The sequence below is a fragment of the Geotrypetes seraphini genome, chromosome 12 (genome assembly GCF_902459505.1).
Source record: "Geotrypetes seraphini chromosome 12, aGeoSer1.1, whole genome shotgun sequence".
Classification (NCBI taxonomy): Eukaryota; Metazoa; Chordata; class Amphibia; order Gymnophiona; family Dermophiidae; genus Geotrypetes; species Geotrypetes seraphini.
Window position 1 is genome coordinate 113,968,982 of NC_047095.1, and position 21,700 is coordinate 113,990,681.

The window sequence follows — 21,700 nt, forward strand, 5'->3', positions numbered from 1 at the left end:
AAGCCTTTCTTGCCCTCTCTGGGTAACATGCTCACAGACTGCGTTTAACACAGAGGCGTCCACGTTTTTCCCAACAGTGGTCCTCAGGATCAGAATCCATGTATGTGTGGGTTGCATGAATATTTTAGCCAATTATATAGTCTGATTTATCTACGAACCCATTCTGAGCTCTTTGGGTAGGATGGGACATAAAAATAAATAAATAACTCTGTAGTGCTTCAAAATCGTGTGCAAACCAATTAGGTATAAATTATCTTTTGCTACAAATCATGTGTCTATATGTCTGACCTGGAGAGGAGAAAGTCGGATGGGTTTTCATGGACTAGTATGCAAACTTTCCATTGGTTTCAAAATAGCAAAATACTATTTTACTAAGGTGCGCCAACCGAATTAGCGCGGGCTAAACGCTAAAATGTCCGCAGACTAACATGCACCCATTAGCGTTTAGCGCGCGCTAATTGGTTAGCGCACCTTAGTAAAAAGAGGGCCAAAGTGTGATAATGCATCTAACCATTAGATGTCACTGTCAACAGCTTGTAAAGGACACAATTTACAGTTTAACCACAGGGTGCCACTGTCCCAAAGCAACAGGCATGGGCTGTGATTCTCCACCACTAGAAGGCAGTATACATAGCAAACTATGCAGTTCCACACACAGTGAACATTAAGAAAGCTGCAATGATGTGAAAAAATCCCCCAATTTTCCCCATTATTGTACTATATGTCACATTAAATGGTTTCTAATCTGTAGACAAAATGGAACCTGAGTACACACAACACAGTTTTTAATTCATTACTTCATTTACACACACACACACACACACCCTTTTTACTTAGCTGCAGTAGAACAGGTACAAGTGGACTGATTTTTCACTCCGTCAAAAATTACAAAGACTAGGGGACACTCAATGAAGTTACAGGGAAATACTTTTAAAACCAATAGGAGGAAATATTTTTTAACTCAGAGAGTAGTTAAGCTCTGGGACGCATTGCCAGAGCTTGTGGTAAGAGCGGATAGCGTAGCTGGTTTTAAGAAAGGTCCATAGACTGTTACTGAGAAAGACCCAGGGGAAGCCACTCTTTGCCTTGGATCGGTAGCATGGAATGTTGCTACTCCTTGGGGTTTTGGCCAGGTACTAGTGACCCGGATTGGCTACCATGAGAACATAAGAACATAAGAATTGCCGCTGCTGGGTCAGACTAAATGGTCCATCCTGCCCAACAGTCTGGTCATACGGCTGCCCCAAGGTCAAAACCAGTACTCAAAATGAGTCCAGTCTCACCAGTTTAGCATGAACTTGTCCAACTTTGGCTTGAAACCCATTCTTCTGACCCAGTACGGCTATTCTTATGCTCTTACGTGAGCCAAGTATAGGACAATTAAGCCACTGTAACATCACTGATGAGGTTGGCTCAGAGGCATTGTGGAATGAGGCATTTTGACATCACAATCTCAGCTCTGGAGTGTTGCTCTCAGGGTTCCAGAATCTTTCTATTCTTTGAGATGCTGGAATGTTGCTACTCCTTGGGTATTGGCCAGGTACTAGGAACCTGGATTCGGGCTATTGGGCTTGATGGACCATTGGTCTGACCCAGTAAGGCTATTCTTATGTTCTTATGAACCGCAGCCCTGAGTGCTAAATGCTCCAATGCTCATAAAATTCCTTCTTTTTTTTTTCCTTTTGCTCCTAGAATTCCTATGAGCATAAGAGCAGCGTTAGAGCACTTAGATCCCAACCTAGTTTCCTGATTGTTTCTCTTTGTGTACCTTTTTTGTTTTTTAGCCTTGTAAACCGCTTAGATTTTTATGATTTACAGTATATTAAATAAGGCTGAATCTTCTTGCAGCACCTTTGGAGTAGTTTGTCAGGCTGGCCACTAGTGGGAAGATTCACAACTATTCTGAGTCTTCTCTAATGGCTTTTACTGAGGTTTAATGAGTCCCAGAGCTTTAGAAATGGCTTTGTTACCCTCTCCAGACTGATATATTTCAACAAGATTGAGTTATGTGCTCTCTCAGGCTTCCATGGCTGGCATCATGATTGTCGCAGTTTTCCGGGTTTCACCACGTCTGGGCAAGTAGAACTGTTTCATACTGTGCCTTTCTTCAAGATATGCTGTGTTGTCTGCAGTTTGTCTTTATATATATAGTGGGTCCTCAAACCTGATTGGCTGTGGCTTGAAGTGACTGAGGCAGGAAAGTTCATTAGTCACGAATTTGAATCTTGGCAGAAGAGTCTGCCGGTCACAAATTTGAGACTTGGAAAACTGCAACAAGCATAACTCCAGCTGCAGAAGTCTAAGAGAACTCAAAACCAAGCTATATGGGGAGAACATCTATAAAATTCAGATTTGAGACCAACGGATTTTCCCGCCAAAATTTGAAATTGTGATCAGCAGACTCACCTCAACCTCAGCTAATCAGGTTTGAGGACCTACTATATATAAAGACAAACTACAGATCTCACAGCAGGTTCTACCTACCCAGACGCGGCGAGACCCAGAAAACTGCAACAATAATCTTTCAACAATATTTTCTCATCTTTCCTGGAAGTTCCTTTGATTACGGCATGGCATTCTTGTAGAAACTTTGTGGTGACTACTTCCCTCTCACAATAAGGTTCAATGTAGAGTGAGGTTTAGATTCAACAGGACTGGCTCCAATCAAGCTTGGCTATGTTCAGTCAGATGAATTTAATTATCAATTAAATTAGGTCAGTTGGTTGATTGAGGATCTGGGGGGGGGGCAGGTATTTTTCATTTTACATGGGTGGTATCGGTGTTGAATAACTTTGGGGTCCTTTAACTAAGGTGCATAAAAGGACCCCTTTGTTCCTTAAATACAGCAATATCTATCTAGTGTTAGGGTAAGGGTTGTATGATGATTATCGGAGCCCTTTACATAACTGGGTATCTGGAAGGCCCTTATTTGCTCAGACTCCTGTTGTTTTTACTCAGGTTCCCTTTGTCTAATATTTTATTTTGTTTAAAAATCAGAAATCATTCAGTTTGACATATACGAGTAGTAATATGCGGGAATAACAGTTGGGTAACTGAAACGTTTACAAACAGAACAAAATACGGCAATTCGGATGTTAGATCACACGTACGCCTATGATCATATTTGAAATTCCATTGGTTACCAATGGAATTTAGAATTAAATTTAAAATCCTGATGCTGGCACATAGGGCGTTATTTGAGTTCCAACCATTATATCTCTCTAATCTAGTCTTATTTTACACACCTAGGGCTCCTATTACTAAGCTGAGATAGCGTTTTCGCTAAACCCGTGCTACGCGGTTAGAACTAACGCCAGCTCAATGCTGGCATTGAGGTCTAGCGCGCGGGGCAATTCAGCATGTGTTAAAACCGCCTAGTAAAAGGAGCCCCTAGTCGCTCGTTGAGATCTTTAAATGACAATCGAGTAGCTGTTGCCCATATTTTGAAGGCTCACCTTGCCTCACCCATTTTCTCCTATTCCAATCCGGCGGGTGTTTGAGCAAGTTTGACTACAGTTTTCAGCAGTTGGTTCCTGAGGAAGGGGGTCTGTTTGTACCCTCGAAACGGAGTTCCGTTGGACGGATACATGTGGATAAGCCATTGGGCTGCCTAGAGACTTGTACCTTAGAGAGCTAAGTACTCCTTTCAGCTGTTGACTTGTTCTCCCTTCCTTTGCCATATTGGTTGATTCTGGTCGCTCTTTCACCCTCGGATGAGGGGTAGAGACTATGTATGTCACTTGTTGATTATTATTTTTGCATGTTTAGCACAATTTTCGGTGCACTAGTACACTTGAAATCACTTGTGGGTGAACCCAAGGATGTTTCACAGTTTATGCCCACATGGGCACACTGATGTGGCAGCTGGTGCATCAGGGGTTATGTAATCACCGTTGCTTGCTGTGTGACTGAGGACTCCCCGCTTATCACATATTATTTCACACCATTATATTGACTGATATATTTTGTTACTTCTTGTGGCTGCAGTGTCTCTTCCCCGCATCCTTTTGTAGGGTTTGGGAAGATCGGTCTTTTTCCTTTTCAACCAGAAATGGTGCATTTTTCTACTTAGTTCCAATATTGTGGAACAATTTACCAGTAGAGTTAAGGAAGGAAGCATTTAAAAAAGAGACATCTAAAAGCACATTTTTTTTTTCAAATGGCTCTCCCGAATTGAAGAATGGAATGGGGATCACAATCTGCCTTAATTTGTACTGATTCTTGTTGATTTGGATTTATTTATTTCATATAACAGTTTTAGTGGATATGTTTCAGAAATAGTAATTTCTTTCCTTTCCTACTTTCTCATGGAGTTCCTTTCTTAAATATGATTAAGTTGTGATGTAAACTGCTTTGAACCATTTTGGCTTTATAGGCGGTATAGCTCCACTGGCTTCCGATAATCTCCAAAGTCCGCTTCAAATGTGCCTGCCTTACTTTCAAGATCCTACACGGCATCCTCCCCCCCTTTATTCCTCTTTCTTGGAAATCCTCTCACCCTAATTCCACCAGATCCACTCAAAAACTGAAACTTTCCTTTCCCTCTCTAAAAGGCGTCTCCCTTGTAGGAAAACTAGGTTCTTCCCTCCCTTTTAGAATCACTGAGCTCTGGAACAACCTTACCTCCCCTCTTAGGAATCTGAGCTCCCTCCAACTCTTCCGTAAACATCTGAAAACCTGGTTATTCTCAAAAATGTAACTCTTCCTCCCTTTCTGATTATTCTAGTCCTCTAAATTTCCTCTTCATCCTTCCCTCCTCTGGAGTTCCTTTCTACCCTAACTCCTGTTAACCATTACATTACATTACATTACATTACATTACTGGCTTATATTCCGCCTGTACCTTTCAGTTCTAAGCGGATTACCGTACATCAGAACGATAACTGGACATTTCCAGGAAGAGAAATACAAATTACAATTAAGGTGTAAGGTCTAAAGCAATTTTGATGAGTAGATTCTAAGAGGGGGAGAGAGGGGAAAAGGAAGGGATTAGGACGTTTGGGTGAATTTCATGAATAGTAGGGTCTTGATTTCTTTGCGGAAAGCCTTGAGGTCAGTTGATGCTGTCAGTAGGTTGGTGATGGAGGGGTCCAATTTAGCTGCATGTGTTGCAAGTAAGTTGTCATACATCTTTTTGCGTTTAGTTCCTTTAAAAGGGGGGAAGGAGAAAGGGGATTGGGTTCTCCTCTGTCTGGTTGAGAGGTTCCTGTTTAGACGGTTGTTTAGGTGGGTGGGTGCCGTTCCGTTTAAGGTTTTGAATAAAATACAGTATAGTTTGAATTGGATGCGGGCTTGTATTGGAAGCCAGTGTGAGTCTAGGAAGGCGTTGGTGATGTGGTCAAATTTTCCAAGGGAATAGATCATTCTGAGGGCAGTGTTCTGCACGGTCTGTAGTTGTTTTATTAGGTAGGTAGGACAAGAAAGGTAGAGGATATTGCAGTAATCCAATAGACTTAGGACTAGGTATTGAACTATGAGTCTGAATTGTTCTTTTTCAAAGAATTTTCAGATTTTGCGAAGGTTGCGCATGGTGAAGAAAGCTTTTTGTGTGATTTTGTTGATTTGCACCTGAAGAGTGCAACCTCTGTCTACTGTTACTCCAAGGAGTTTGAGAGTGGGTTGTAGGGGATATTTGGTGGTTTTTATTTCTAGCTCAGTTATAGAAGGGGTTTTGTCCTTTTCAAGCAGTAGAAATTTAGTTTTATCTGGGTTGAGCTTCAGTTTATGTTCTGTCATCCATTTTTCCACTGCTTCTAGAGTTTTTTCCAGGGTGCCTGATTTGGTGGGGTCTTGTGTGTCAAAGGGGAGGAGTATGGTGATATCGTCTGCATAGCTGAATGAAGTTACTTTGAGTTTGTCTAACAGGGTACCGAGGGAGGAAATGTAAAGATTGAAGAGCATGGGTGACAATGGGGAACCTTGGGGTACTCCGCAGGGGTTGGTCCAAGGCTCCGATATAAGATCCTTTGTTTTTACTCTGTATGTTCTTGTTTTAAGGAATCCTTGAAACCAGTTGTATACTTCGCCTGAGATCCCTATTGCTTCTAATATCTGAAGAAGTATGGTGTGGTCGACCAGGTCGAATGCGGCAGAGAGGTCGAGTTGAATTATCAGCATCCTTCTTCCTTTGCTAAGGTGCTGTCTGGCTATATCTAGAAGGGAAGCTAGCAGTGTCTCGGTGCTGTGGTTAGATCTGAACCCCGATTGAGTTGGGTGGAGTAGGTTGTGGTCGAGCTTTGTGAATGTAGAGATGATGCGGTATACAAACCTAAGGTTTAGTTTAGTTTAGAAATCAAGGGGAGCATAATTTTTCACATCGCTGTATAATGGTTCAGTCGCTAGGTTCCACAGAAAAGTTTACAACCCAGAGAATGAAATGCACATCTGAATCGTAAATAGCCTGGATGTGGTTGCAGTAGGGGATGCTTGGTTGGAAAGCCTGCGGAAAATGCTTCAAAGAATTATTTCCAATCCCTGTGGGGGGGGGGGGGGGGGGAGGGGATGGTTGTTGTTATATTTGTATCTATGTTTCATTAATGCGTGTATTTGTATTTCTGCATTGTCTGTGTACATGGGCTTGTATTGTCGTATATGTGTCTGTGTTTTGCTTGCTTATGTACACTTCTCCCTCCATATTCGCGGTTTCAGCAATCGCAGTTTCGATTATTTGCATTTTTTAGCTCGCTGGCTCCCCCCCCCCAAAAAAAAAAAAAAATTACATCAGCTTGCATAAAGATATCGCCGATTCCAAGTGTTTACGGAGAAAATCGGCAATTCCCGGCACTTTCGTCACCGTGTTTTGCCTTTCCTTCAGGAACAGGCCGGGTCACCCCACCATGTTATTCGCGGTTTCACCATATTAACAATGGTTTTTCATAGAAAACCGCGAATAATATACAAAAAGGTTATTTGTGGTTTTTCTGTATTTGTGGGTCTGCTAATCCCCTATCACAACGAATACGGAGGGAGAAGTGTATCTGCTTTATTCAGGGTGTTTATGGGTTCTGTGCCTGTGTTTTTTTGGTTTCGGAGGGGGGGCGCATGTTAGTGAGTGCATCTGGTGTCAGTGGCATAGGGAGGGTGAAAGGCGCCCCTCCCCTTCACGCCTGATCCCCCCTGCCACATGCACTCCCCTTCCCCTGCAACTTGAAGTCATTGGCAGCAGTGGCCAACGACGTGCTCCTCGCGACCCCTGTCGGCTCTCCCTCTGATGTCACTTCCTGCGCACGGCAACCGGAAGCGACGTCACTGGGAGAGCCAACACGGTCGCGAGGAACGCATTGGGGGAAGGAAAGGAGGAGCACATGTATGGTGAGGGGAGGAATGGGAAGAAGCGGGGGGGGTGCCCCCACGCATGGCGCCTAGGGCGGCCTGCCCCCTCACCCCACCTTGCTACGCCATTCTCTGTTGTGTCCTATTGTTGTAACTCTATACGTGATCTCGCTTGTTTATGAAAAGGAAGGGGGTTAGTTTTCCTGTGGGTGACAAGATCACAGCGAAACTCTCAACAGGAAAAATCATAAGGGGAGACAGAAAGGTTCCAGCACATGAGTGAGAAAGAAAGGCCTGGTGTGGTGGCTGATATGACAGCATGTGACTGACACACCACAGACATGGGCACACCGACAAATCCGTGCAAGGCAAATGGACTCACGGACAAGTGCAAGCAGGACAATGCTGCCCCGTCAATTGCGGCCCGTGAAATGTGAAAGGTATACATACATTGAAGGCCCTGATTTGCTCTTGTGCCCCATGAAATGCGAAAGGCATACATACATTGAAGGCCCTGATTTGCTCAGACTCCTCAGGCCCCTTCCCTTGGGAAGGGCTTGAGGTGCCTCAAGCCCCTCCCAAGGGTCGGGGCCTAAGGAGTCTGAGCAAATCAGGGCCTTCCAGATACCCAGTTATGTAAAGGGCTCCGATAATCATCATGCAACCCTTACCCTAACACTAGATAGGAAGTGAATGTTTTAAGTGTATTGGGGGGGTAACTCCCACCCCACCCCTCAAAAAAGAGTGTTACTTTGTAACCCTCACAAAGACAAAATAGTATCCGTTCAGTGCGTGCATTTGTCGTGTGCAATTATCATGCTTGCAGAATTATTTTACAACCTTTTTTTTCCTTCTGTTTCCAGAGAAGCTCATTAAAGAAATGGAACTCAAGATAGGTAACTATGGCGGCATTTCCCTATACCTTTATAGGTTAATTTTGTCACGTACACCAGTGTGGAAACTCACCTTTATTATAAAGGCAGCACAGGTGCCAGTGGGTGCAATTCTCTCAGTGGTGTAGCCACTGGTGGACCCGGGTTAGCCTGCCACATCGCTGATGTGGCTGGCAGGGCTCCCCCCCCCATCCACTGCAAGCTGATGACTCCTAACATCCCTTCGCTCCCTTCCCTTCCCTCCACCCCCCCAAGATGATTACATATTTCTCAACTCTCATCATGTATTTTAGCAGCAGATTGTTAGAATGTCTTACCATGGTCTTTTCCATGTTTTCCTGCAGTCTAGGATATTGCCTTGCAAATGTAGTACAACGAGGTCATTAATATTAAAATGAGCACTCTGAGCGATTCTCCATAATCGCGGAGTGATTCTGTAACCTCATTGTGCCACATTTGCGGCCAAAATTTACCGACAGGTCTGAGCTGTCATTGCCTTACTTTCTGATTAGTGCCTGAGCACTGATTGGCTCAGGCATTGACAGGAAAGTAAGGCTTGAAAGCTCAGACCTGTCAGAAAATTTTGAAGCTGTCAAGCAACCCCTGACACCCCCCCCCCCCCAGCAGTGGAAGAGATGCCCACTCCCTTCCACCACCAAACAACACCCCCGACACCCCTCGTCCCCAACAGGAGAGATGCCTACTCCTTCCCACCTCCAAGCAATGCCCCCTGACACCTCCCTGGCAGCAGGAGAGATGCCCACTCTCTCCCACCGCCAAGCAACACCCCTCCCCGACAGCAACACTCCCTCCCTCAGCAGCGGAAGAGATGCCCACTCCTTCCCTCCTGAGGGAGGTGGTGGAGAAGAAAATGGTGACAGAGTTCAAACAAGCGTGGGATGAACACAGAGGATCTCTAATCAGAAAATAATGGGTATACATTGAAGGAACTAAGGCCAGTGCTGGGCAGACATTCAGTTGAGGACGGGCTTTGATTGCTGGGATGGTTTAGATGGGCTGGAGTGAGCTTTGATGGAGACTCCAGTAGATGAACCAAAGCATACTACCGTTTCTAGCCCAGAAATATCTAAGAAAAAGGACCATTAAAATTAAATAATTAATATATGGAACATGTAGGGCTGGGCAGACTGGATGGACCATTCAGGTCTTTATCTGCCATCATTTACTATGTTACTTCCCGCCACCATGCAACCCTCCTCCTGACACACCCGTGCCTCTGATGACCCTGCCCCCTCCTCCTTACCTTGATTACGATGGCTGGACGGAGGGATGCCTACTCTCTCCAGCCAGTAGGCCTGCCTCTGCAAAATGGCAGGTCTTCCCCCTCCCCGGTGCATCTTGGGATGCACCAGGGAGGGGCCCAAAGCTCTGATTGGCCCAGGTTGTTTAAGGTCCTGCTGTTTGATTCGCTAACTTCAAATGGGCAACACAGCCTTAGCAGGGCACATTAAAAGAGTGGTGTCTAGGCTCCACAGGAAGGAAACTATCATCAAATTTCAGTAAAATAGGATATCCTTCATTTTAAGGAACTGACTTTTCCATTTGATTTTTTGTGTTTCAGGGTTGCTTTCTTCAGAAATAGGTGAGTCTCCTCTGGGGGGGGGGTTTCTTCACATTTTGATTGGCAAGTGCTTTGATCCATCTTAAACCCTGCTGTTTATTCTTTCCTTTCAGAGTGGAGAAAAGTCAGAAAATATAGAGGTAACTAAAATAAACACATACATGCATGCGTGTTCACACAGAAGGACTGAGACTAATTCCATGAGATGTGCCCCACTTGCTTTCCCCGAACCCCACTTATTTTTTTGGGGGGGAATATGGATCAAATGAATTTACATAAATGAGTCCAACCATCACTAGAAACAGGTTAATTTGCAGCTGTGTGCTTCCATTATGACTTGGTGGCACCAGTGATGTAATAAGGGGGGGGGCGGTCTGCCTCAGGTGCTGTCTTGGTGAGGGCGCAGGCACTCCTTTCCGCCCTCACCGTTCCTGCCCCCCCCCCCTCCACTGCTGCGTGTGCATGCTGCTTCCCTTCCCCGTACCTCTGTAACGTTCAACGACCCCCCCCAACCCGCTGTCGCATTAACGTCAGCTCTTCCTCTGATGTCACTTCCTGAACCCACGCCTAGAAAGTGACGTCAGAGGAAGAGCCGAGTTTTGTAACTAGATCTTTGATCAAGTTAAGATTATATATTGAATTATGATATGCCTTACTGTAATATATCGTAGGCGTCATCGAATAGAAAAGTTTTAAGACTAGATTAAAAGTAATTGAAGAGGTTTCATGACGGAGGTATGATGGAAAAGCATTCCAAAGAGTGGGAGCAGTTACTGAAAAAATGATCTTACGCATAGTATTGGAGAATGACACAGGGACCATTTACCACGGTAAACCATGGTCACCGCAGTAAATCCGCAGGAATGGAGACATTTTCAACAGGTTAACCGCAGGAATGGGGACAAGACCTTTCACCGCCCCGTGGGAGCAATGAAAAGTCTTGCTCCTGTGGTAAAAAAAAAAAAAAAAATTCCACCCGTGTCAGATTCAGCATCTCCTCCCCAGCTCCTCTTGCGCTTATTTTACCTTCAGGAGCCAGCCATGCCACGATGAAGACAGGAGAAACCCAAAACCAAAGCCTGAGACCAATGTGATTTGAAGAATAAAATTACCAGATAACATAAGGTAGAAAAAAATAAATTTATTTTAGATTTTGTGATGAGAATAGTTCAGATTTGAAATATGTATCCTGCTAGAGCTGGAATTAGGCATAATTGGGGACCACAAAGCCCAGGCTGTGCTTCTTTAGCTTCCAGCTGGCTTAGGGCTCTCTCTCTGACCAGGGGGCAGTTTCCCTAGTTGCACTCCCCTAACATTATTCTTGCCATGTGTGACTAAAGTATTATATTAGCTTGATTTTTCTATGTAGCATTCTGTAGTAACTTGGTTTGTTCAGTTTTCACAATAGTGGAAGGGATATTTGTGAAAGGGAGGGGAGACAGGGGTTTTGTTGATCCTTGCTCAGTATTATTTGTGTTTATATAATGACAATTATACAGAATATTGTCTCTTTTTATACTTTAATAAAATAAGTTCAGTATGAAATCATAACTATTTGAGGCTTGTGCAGATGAGATCTGACAGTTTGCAAGGCGGGGACGGGAACTGGTAGCTCACAGGGATGGGGCAGGGACGTGGACTGAGTGCGCGGGGATGGGGCAAAGGTGGGAAAGTTGATTAATTTTTTTTCCCCATGTCATTCTCTACATAGTATTATATGTTATATACAGTGATGTAGTGAGGGAGTTCACACTCTGTCTAATGTACCTGGGACATTGGGGGATTAGATAACTTGATTATACCATGTTGTAGCATAAACATAGATATAACTGTGCAATGGAGAAATTAGGTTCTTACCTGCTAATTTACTTTATTTTAGCTTCTCCAGACCAGTAGAAGTCCCCACCCTATCTGTTGTTGTGATGTTGGGGCTGTTACGCGGGCAGTTTTGTTTTTTGCTGCGGGTTCTAGTATTTTTCTAGGGCCAGGGAGAATTAAAGAACAGCGTCTGTGGCTCGGCTGGCTTAGCTGGCGAGCGGTTCATAGACAGTAGCGCGGAAGACAAAGGCGCGCGCCGACAACTGAGCGTAAGACGGAGGCGCGCACCCAAGAAAAAGACTGTTTTTAGGGGCTGCGACGGGGGGGTTTTTGTTGGGGAGCCCCCCCCCCACTTTACTTAATACAGATCGCGGCGGCGTTGTGGGGGGTTTGGGGAGTTGTAACCCCCCCCCCATTTTAGTGAAAACGTAACTTTTTCCCTAAAAACAGGGAAAAAGTTAAGTTTTCAGTAAAACGTGGGAGGTTACAATTACAACCCCCCAAACCCCTCACAACGCCCCCCACAACGCGGTGCAATCTGTATAAAGTAAAGTGGGGGGGGGGGTTCCCCCCACACTCCCCGTCGTAGCCCCTAAAAACAGTCTTTTTCTTCGGCGCGCGCCTCCGCACTGCGCTCAGTTGTCTGCTCGCGCCTTTGTCCCGGCGCGCTTTTGACCTGACACCCTGGCGAGCTGTGGGTACATTTTCTTTCTGGTATCTCTCCTCTGCATTTTCCAACAGCATTTGGGTATGTTAGTTATTGCTCCTGTTCAGAGTATTATTTATTTTTTTTTTTCCAGTTCTTAGTTCTGCTTGGCTATTCGGCAGACTGATAGGAATAGGGAAAGGTATCTCTTATGTACTATTCCACAGTTTTGTTTTCAGTCTCCACCTGCTGGTCATGATTGGATATACACTTTTCCCTCCGTATTCGGGGTTTCGATTATTCACGATTTTTAGCTTTCTGGTTCCTCCCCCCAAATTACATCAGCTTGCACAGAGAAATCGCTGATTCCAAGTGTTTACAGAGAAAATCGCTGATTCCCAGCACTTTCTTCACCATGTTTTGCCTCTCCTTCAGAAACAGGCCAGGTCTCCCACCAGGTTATTCACAGTTTCACTATATTCATGATGGTTTTTAATAGAAAACCGCAAATAACATATGAGAAAGTTATTCACGGTTTTTCTGTGTTTGCGGTTCTGTTAATCCCCTATCACAGCGAATATGGAGGGAGAAGTATATACCCACTCGTAAAGATTAACCTCTACTGGTTTGGAGAGTGCTATAGAATAGTGTATTAGAAGGAAAACCTCAGGTCCCGGTTTGTCGCTTGCTATTTCAACTTAGCTTGCAAACCAAAATGGGACTAACATCATTGGTTATTGTCTCCCCCTACCATTTCATTTATAGCTTAAAAGTTAAAGATGAGATTAGAAGCTAATGGTAGGGGGAGACGATAACCAATGATGTTAGTCCCGTTTTGGTTTGCAAGCTAAGTTGAAAAAACAAGCGGCAAACCGGGACCTGAGGTTTTCCTTCCAATACACTAATTGCACAGTTATATCTATGTTTAAGCTACAACATGGTATACACTTCTCCCTCCGTATTCGCTGTGATAGGGGATTAACAGAAGCGCAAATACAGAAAAACCGCAAATAACTTTTTCAAATGTTTTGCGCTGTTTTCCATTAAAAACCATCGTGAATATGGTGAAACCGCGAATAAAATGGTAGGAGACCTGGCCTTTTCCTGAAGGAGAGGCAAAACGCAGGAAGTGCTGGGAATCAGCGATTTCTCTAAGCAAGCTGATGTAATTTGGGGGAGGAGCCAGCAAGCAAAAAAACGTGAAGAATCAAAACCGCGATTGCTGAAACCGCAAATACGGAGGGAGAAGTGTAATCATATGAATATTCTGTGTGCAGTGAATATTTTTTTGGTTTTTGATTAGTTGATTTCTTGCACCAAGCCTGTATTTTTCGCTCAGCAAATTGTATTTCTATACTATTGCCTCCTGAGGTCTCTGATCTCTGTATTTCCTCTGAATATCTACTTATTGTATTTCGCTGAATGTCCAGCACTGCCTAGAAGTCGCAAGATTGTGGCGGTATAGAAGAATAAAGTTATTATTATTATTATTATTATTAATATTACTAGTCTTTAAGCCCGTTACATTAACGGGTGCTAGAACATATGTGTGTGTGTCTGTCTTTTTTTCTCTCTCTCTCCTTAGCCGCTTTCTTTCTTTCTGCCTTTCTTTTTCCTTGGCTGTCCATCACCACCCCTTGCCTGCTCCCCCTGTCCATTTTCCCTTCCTTTTACCTCCACTGTGTCCACCCCCTTCACTGTTCTCCTTATGCAGCAGCAGCCCTTCTCCCTTTGTTTTACCTCCCCCCTGTCCAGCAGCACCTCTTTCCTTCTCCCTCTGTCCAACATTAGTCCTCCGTTCCTTTTTCTTCACCTCCCCTGTCCATCAGCATCTCTTTCCTTCTCCCCCTGTCCAGCAGTAGGCATCCCTTCCTTTTTTATCCTCCCTCCTCCTTCTTATCCCTATGATACTCTTACCTTTCTCTGCCCCTGATCAAAGGTTCCCGACAGCTGCCCAGTTGCACCCATTGGAAAAGTTCCCACTGCCGCATCCCGCACCCCTCCTGACGCGGCTCCCGCTGTCCTTTCTGTCTGTCTCTGTCCCTGGCCTCCTTTGCCTGTCTGTCTTTCTGTGTATCTCCCTGACTCTGTGTCTTTCTTCTTTCCTTTCTGTCTCCCTTCCTCCCTCTGTCTGTCTGTCCAAAGCAGCATTCCATCCCCTTCCATTTCCCTCCCCCCACACCAGTTCCCTGTGCACCTGCCCCTGTGTCTTTCTTATTTTCTTTGTGTTTCCCTTCCTCTCTCTGTCTGTCCAAAGCAGCATTCCATCCCCCTCCATTTCCCTCCCCCCACACCAGTTCCCTGTGCACCTGCCCCTGTGTATTTCTTATTTTCTTTGTGTTTCCCTTCCTCTCTCTGTCTGTCCAAAGCAGCATTCCATCCCCCTCCATTTCCCTCCCCCCACACCAGTTCCCTGTGCACCTGCCCCTGTGTCTTTCTTATTTTCTTTGTGTTTCCCTTCCTCTCTCTGTCTGTCCAAAGCAGCATTCCATCCCCCTCCATTTCCCTCCCCCCACACCAGTTCCCTGAGCACCTGCCCCTGTGTATTTCTTATTTTCTTTGTGTTTCCCTTCCTCTCTCTGTCTGTCTGTCCGTCCAAAGCAGCATTTCCTTTACCCTCCCCCCCACCAGTTCCCTGTGCAGCAGCATTAGCGTTTCCTCTACCCCCCCCCTTTCCCTTCCTGCGGGCCGGACTACAAAGGTGGTGATTCCAGCAGCGCTTGCATCAGTCTCCACACGCTGCTTCGGGCCCTTCTACTGCCCTGATTTACTCTGGCACGTCCCTGATGACATCATCAGAGACGCGGCAGAGCAAATCAGGGCAGTAGAAGGGCCCGAAGCAGCGTGTGGAGACTGATGCACACTCTGCTGGAATCGCCATTCGGGCCCGCGGGAAAAGAAGGGGGTGGGCGGCAAAGGAGAAACGGAGATCGGCGGCGGCGGCAGGAGAAACGGAGAACGTCGTCTGGCTGCGGTCCGGCTTGTGGAGGCGATAGGCTGGTGACGTATTAGCGCGCATGCGCACTCCTTAGGCCACAGACCTACAGCGCACGGAACACGCAAATAGGAATGCGCATGCGCGAGTTAGCCTTTTATTATATAGGATTATTATTTTGGAGTGGATTAGGTAACTTAGCCAGGGTCGCAGGGAGCAGCGTGGCTTTGAACCCACAACACTGATCAACAAAAAGATGATCAGGGGGCTCGATATTGAACAGTCCCAACGCAATCACAAAAAAATCCCACCTACCGCAGTACAACGTGTATTGATATGAGAGGAAAAGGGTCTCAGAAACCTGCTTGATAATCAGGAATAAACGCTATCCAAGTCTTACAAGGTTCCACGTTTCTGTCATTGATCCTGAAAAACCTCTCACCTTTCTCTCTCTTTTTTAAAAATGTGTTAATACATGCACATTACTCCATGCAAACCTTTTTTTAAAAAAACAACAGCAAAAAAAAAAACATGCTTCATGATTTAAATTAACATAACTTGTTCAATAGAACAGTCCACACTTATCTTTCTGGTTGTAAAGAGCCATGACCCGACGGGACCTGTTTCGCCTTCAATATCGGCTTTATCAAGGGTTCTCTTGTACTGCTACACTGTTCTGTAATAAATACAAAATGTTATCACACAATCCACACCCCTTCTACTACACAATTTGGCCCAGATTCTGTATGGGACGCTCGGGTGGGGAGGCGGGGGGGGGGAGGCACGATCTCTGGGGGGGAGTAGGGGGATTCCCGAAGGCAGGACTGGGCATCATGGGGGGAGGGAGTTGCGGCAGGAGGGATTGGGCATCCCTCCTGCCGGCGATTGTTTGGGCAGGACGGGCGGCCGCTAAACCTATCGCAGCAGGGAGATCCCTTGCCGTGATAAGCTCAGCGGCCGCGTCTACTACATTGCAGGTCAGTATTTTGCTGGCCTACATTGTATGCATCTCCCACTGGTCTAGAGACGAGTACGGCCATCTAGGTCCACCTAAGGCTACTTCCAGGGTAAACCACACCCTCGCCTAGCCTTAGGCGGGTTTGCGCACCTCTTTATAATCCCAGAGTAGGTGGCCTGCCTCAGGAACTTAAAAAAAACCCCATAATCGTGCACCTTGATTGGCTGGTTAGACAACGGTAGGACGCCTACCAGTGCCTACAATCGGGACGCCATTTATAGAGTCCAGGCCTGAGCGAGCAGCATTACAAACTTGCTGCCCACGTCAGTGTCACCTCTCTCTGACATCATTTCTGGGCCCCGCGCCTAGGAAGTGAAGTTATAGGAATAGCTGACATGACGCGAGCAGCAAATTCATAATGTTGCTCGCGCCTGAAAAATAAAAAAGGTACGGGGAAAGGAAAGGGGGCTTGCCTGCACAGCAAGGGGGGGGGGAGGTGAGGCGGAGAAGAGGCGCCACCACCTCGGGAGCCACTCACCCTCGCCACGCTGCCGGGTGGGCTATCCATAGAAAGTCATTAGCCCGCACCTGTGGGAGGCACATGTCCTCTGGCCGTGATAATGGAGTGATGGCCACAGAAAGGGCACTAAGCGCAGCTTTCACCTCTAAGACAGGCACGAGCTAAATCCAAAATCTCTTTCATGGGGTTCCGATGAGGTTTTGCTCTTCACTTGTCCGTGCTGTATTCATGCCTACATGGTGTTCTGCGAGATTTGCTCATCAGTTGTCTGTGCTGTGTTCGTGCTTTGCCTGTATCAGAGTGTTGCCTTTACAGGGCTCTGCTTAAAATGCGTTCTTCCTATGCTTTCAGACAGATTTCTTAGGGAATCAGGCCGCCCAGTGGTATAAATTAATATCTGGATATATGAATAAGAAACCAAAAACTAGTCTTAGAGATATTTGGAGCATTGAGATAAGCCAGCAGATTTCTGCATCTCAATGGCCACAAATTTGGACTTGGAGGATGAGATGTACAGCGTCAGCATCTATGAGACAAACTTGTGTTTTTTTTTGTTACATAGAAGTTTTTGGACCCCGGTTAGATTACAAAAAGTAGATAGTTCAAAGCCAAATAGATGCTGGCACTGTCATCTCGATATAGGGACACTGGATCATCTGCTTTTCTTTTGTCCCTTGATACTTAAATTTTGGCAATCCATTTGGAATCAAGTCGATAGAATACTGGAAGCTCCAGTAGCATTGATGTATGATACCACGATAATGAGGGCCAAGAGTCCAGTAAATTCCCATAACAACAAATTGCTTTTCATCATGACAGGAGTTGCCATACAACTCATTCTGAAAAACTGGAAAAATTGGGACAGGTTAAACTACAGCTTTTGGTGGGAATCCCCGTGCCAAATATATAAATTTGAACGTATGAGAGCAATGCAGTTGGGATATTAAGAGAAATTTAAGGATGTTTGGGATCCATTGACATAATTTTATAAAGATTGATTATTGGTTTTAGCCCTTTAGTTATACACATCCAGAATGGGTGGGTGGGTGGGAGGGGGGTCTGTAATTAATTTATTCTTTGATTTCAAGGTTGATTGTTTTGAACATTTGGATTACATTAAGTGTTTTTAGGAAGGGTGGGTGGGGATGAGGGGGTTATGTTTTTATTGTATCATTTGAAGGAAGTGAGTGCTGTCTATAATGTTGCACTTTGTGCTGGTTTTAAAATGAATAAAGATTAAAAAAAAAAAAAAAAAAAAAGCATTCTTCCAGCTGTCTGTGCTGTTTTCAAGCTATACCGGAAGGAGTTCTAATAAAGATTGGTTCTTCAGCTAACCGTGTAATATTTTTGCTTTACCTGTATTAGAGTGGTGCCTGCGTGGGTCTTTGACGATGCTGGATTATCTCACTATCTGTATATGTTTGTCACAATCTTTATTCCTTCTCCCCCCCCCCTAATGTCTCTGTTCATGCCCTTATCTCTGTCTCTGCTGGTCTACCTGTCTGCCTTGGTCTCATGCACTATTTTTCTCTCTCTTCAGTTAGCGTGACCTTGGATCCTGAAACTGCCTATCCTGGGCTTATTGTGAGCAGTGACCAAAAAAGGGTGAGACCCGGCGACCCCAGGCAAGATATCCCCATAACCAAGCGACGGTTTGACACCGAGCCCTGTATCCTGAGCTCCGAGAGTTTCACGTCTGGAAGACATTACTGGGAAGCAGAGGTGCACGAGAAGTCCGGCATTTTCTGGTCCCTGGGACTGGCTAAGGAGTCTGTGCAAAAGGCAGGAGGGTTCCGAGAATCCCCCGAGAAGGGGATCTGGGCCCTGCGGAGTGCCAAGGATCAGTATGTGGCCCTCACGTCCCCGGGGACCCCTCTGCCCGTGATCGAGAGACTGCGGCTTCTGGGAGTCTATCTGGACTATGAAGCTGGAAGGCTGTCCTTCTACAATGCTGAGACAATGGAGCATCTCTACACATTTACCAGCAACTTCAATGAGAAGGTGCTGCCTTATTTTTATGTTGGCCCTGGAATAGAGATAATTCTCCCTCCCTAACTTCTGTAGATGCTGTTTCGCTCTTCTCTCTCTCTCTTGCTTGTTTTCTTTCTCTCTCACTCGCTTTCTTTCTCTCTCTCTCTCTCGTTTTCTTTCTCTCTCTCGTTTTCTTTCTCTCTTGTTTTCTTTCTCTCTCTCTCTCGTTTTTTTTCTCTCTCACTCGCTTTCTTTCTCTCTCTCTCTCTCGTTTTCTTTCTCTCTCTCGTTTTCTTTCTCTCTCACTCGCTTTCTTTCTCTCTCTCTCTCGTTTTCTTTCTCTCTCTCGTTTTCTTTCTCTCTCACTCGCTTTCTTTCTCTCTCTCTCTCGTTTTCTTTCTCTCTCTCGTTTTCTTTCTCTCTCACTCGCTTTCTTTCTCTCTCTCTCGTTTTCTTTCTCTCTCACTCGCTTTCTTTCTCTCTCACTCGCTTTCTTTCTCTCTCTCTTGTTTTCTTTCTCTCACTTGCTTTCTTTCTCTCTCTCTCGTTTTCTTTCTCTCTCACTCGCTTTCTTTCTCTCTCACTCGCTTTCTTTCTCTCTCTCTTGTTTTCTTTCTCTCTCACTTGCTTTCTTTCTCTCTCTCTTGTTTTCTTTCTCTCTCTCTCTCTCTCGTTTTCTTTCTCTCTCACTCGCTTTCTTTCTCTCTCTCTCTCGTTTTCTTTCTCTCTCTCGTTTTCTTTCTCTCTCACTCGCTTTCTTTCTCTCTCTCTCTCGTTTTCTTTCTCTCTCTCGTTTTCTTTCTCTCTCACTCGCTTTCTTTCTCTCTCTCTCGTTTTCTTTCTCTCTCACTCGCTTTCTTTCTCTCTCACTCGCTTTCTTTCTCTCTCTCTTGTTTTCTTTCTCTCTCACTTGCTTTCTTTCTCTCTCTCTCATTTTCTTTCTCTCTCACTCGCTTTCTTTCTCTCTCTCTCTTGTTTTCTTTCTCTCTCACTTGCTTTCTTTCTCTCTCTCTCATTTTCTTTCTCTCTCACTCGCTTTCTTTCTCTCTCACTCGCTTTCTTTCTCTCTCTCTTGTTTTCTTTCTCTCTCACTTGCTTTCTTTCTCTCTCTCTTGTTTTCTTTCTCTCTCTCTCTCTCTCGTTTTCTTTCTCTCTCACTCGCTTTCTTTCTCTCTCTCTCTTGTTTTCTTTCTCTCTCACTTGCTTTCTTTCTCTCTCTTGTTTTCTTTCTCTCTCTCTCGTTTTCTTTCTCTCTCACTCGCTTTCTTTCTCTCTCTCTCGTTTTCTTTCTCTCTCACTCGCTTTCTTTCTCTCTCTCTCGTTTTCTTTCTCTCTCTCTCTCGCTTTCTTTCTCTCTCACTCGCTTTCTTTCTCTCTCTCTTGTTTTCTTTCTCTCTCACTTGCTTTCTTTCTCTCTCTTGTTTTCTTTCTCTCTCTCTCGTTTTCTTTCTCTCTCACTCGCTTTCTTTCTCTCTCTCTCGTTTTCTTTCTCTCTCACTCGCTTTCTTTCTCTCTCTCTCGTTTTCTTTCTCTCTCTCGTTTTCTTTCTCTCTCACTCGCTTTCTTTCTCTCTCTCTCTCGTTTTCTTTCTCTCTCTCGTTTTCTTTCTCTCTCACTCGCTTTCTTTCTCTCTCTCTCTCGTTTTCTTTCTCTCTCTCGTTTTCTTTCTCTCTCACTCGCTTTCTTTCTCTCTCTCTCGTTTTCTTTCTCTCTCACTCGCTTTCTTTCTCTCTCACTCGCTTTCTTTCTCTCTCTCTTGTTTTCTTTCTCTCACTTGCTTTCTTTCTCTCTCTCTCGTTTTCTTTCTCTCTCACTCGCTTTCTTTCTCTCTCACTCGCTTTCTTTCTCTCTCTCTTGTTTTCTTTCTCTCTCACTTGCTTTCTTTCTCTCTCTCTTGTTTTCTTTCTCTCTCTCTCTCTCTCGTTTTCTTTCTCTCTCTCGTTTTCTTTCTCTCTCACTCGCTTTCTTTCTCTCTCTCTCTCGTTTTCTTTCTCTCTCTCGTTTTCTTTCTCTCTCACTCGCTTTCTTTCTCTCTCTCTCGTTTTCTTTCTCTCTCACTCGCTTTCTTTCTCTCTCACTCGCTTTCTTTCTCTCTCTCTTGTTTTCTTTCTCTCTCACTTGCTTTCTTTCTCTCTCTCTCATTTTCTTTCTCTCTCACTCGCTTTCTTTCTCTCTCTCTCTTGTTTTCTTTCTCTCTCACTTGCTTTCTTTCTCTCTCTCTCATTTTCTTTCTCTCTCACTCGCTTTCTTTCTCTCTCACTCGCTTTCTTTCTCTCTCTCTTGTTTTCTTTCTCTCTCACTTGCTTTCTTTCTCTCTCTCTTGTTTTCTTTCTCTCTCTCTCTCTCTCGTTTTCTTTCTCTCTCACTCGCTTTCTTTCTCTCTCTCTCTTGTTTTCTTTCTCTCTCACTTGCTTTCTTTCTCTCTCTTGTTTTCTTTCTCTCTCTCTCGTTTTCTTTCTCTCTCACTCGCTTTCTTTCTCTCTCTCTCGTTTTCTTTCTCTCTCACTCGCTTTCTTTCTCTCTCTCTCGTTTTCTTTCTCTCTCTCTCTCGCTTTCTTTCTCTCTCACTCGCTTTCTTTCTCTCTCTCTTGTTTTCTTTCTCTCTCACTTGCTTTCTTTCTCTCTCTTGTTTTCTTTCTCTCTCTCTCGTTTTCTTTCTCTCTCACTCGCTTTCTTTCTCTCTCTCTCGTTTTCTTTCTCTCTCACTCGCTTTCTTTCTCTCTCACTCGCTTTCTTTCTCTCTCTCTCTCATTTTCTTTCTCTCTCACTCGCTTTCTTTCTCTCTCTCTTGTTTTCTTTCTCTCTCACTTGCTTTCTTTCTCTCTCTTGTTTTCTTTCTCTCTCTCTCGTTTTCTTTCTCTCTCACTCGCTTTCTTTCTCTCTCTCTCGTTTTCTTTCTCTCTCACTCGCTTTCTTTCTCTCTCACTCGCTTTCTTTCTCTCTCTCTCTTGTTTTCTTTCTCTCTCTTGTTTTCTTTCTCTCTCTCTCGTTTTCTTTCTCTCTCACTCGCTTTCTTTCTCTCTCACTCGCTTTCTTTCTCTCTCTCTCTCTCTTGTTTTCTTTCTCTCTCACTCGCTTTCTTTCTCTCTCTCTCGTTTTCTTTCT

The 21,700-nt window shown here is 44.7% G+C and overlaps 1 protein-coding gene across 2 annotated transcripts in view; it reads left to right on the forward strand.

The window, feature by feature from the left end:
• Positions 1-18,916, forward strand: part of LOC117346007 (butyrophilin subfamily 1 member A1-like) — a 32,004-nt gene extending 13,088 nt beyond the window's left edge. Inside the window, exons 6-10 of one of the 2 annotated variants that reach the window (XR_004536537.1) lie at positions 8,136-8,168; positions 9,748-9,768; positions 9,861-9,887; positions 18,165-18,749; positions 18,854-18,916. Coding sequence is in view for 1 of the 2 variants with exons in the window: in XM_033915197.1 (XP_033771088.1) it covers positions 8,136-8,168; positions 9,748-9,768; positions 9,861-9,887; positions 18,165-18,679 (596 nt within the window). In the remaining variant the exon portion in view is untranslated. Of the gene's footprint in view, positions 1-8,135; positions 8,169-9,747; positions 9,769-9,860; positions 9,888-18,164; positions 18,824-18,853 lie in introns of those variants that run through there. The other variant, XM_033915197.1, reaches the window with a different exon arrangement.
• Positions 18,917-21,700: the final 2,784 nt, after the last annotated feature.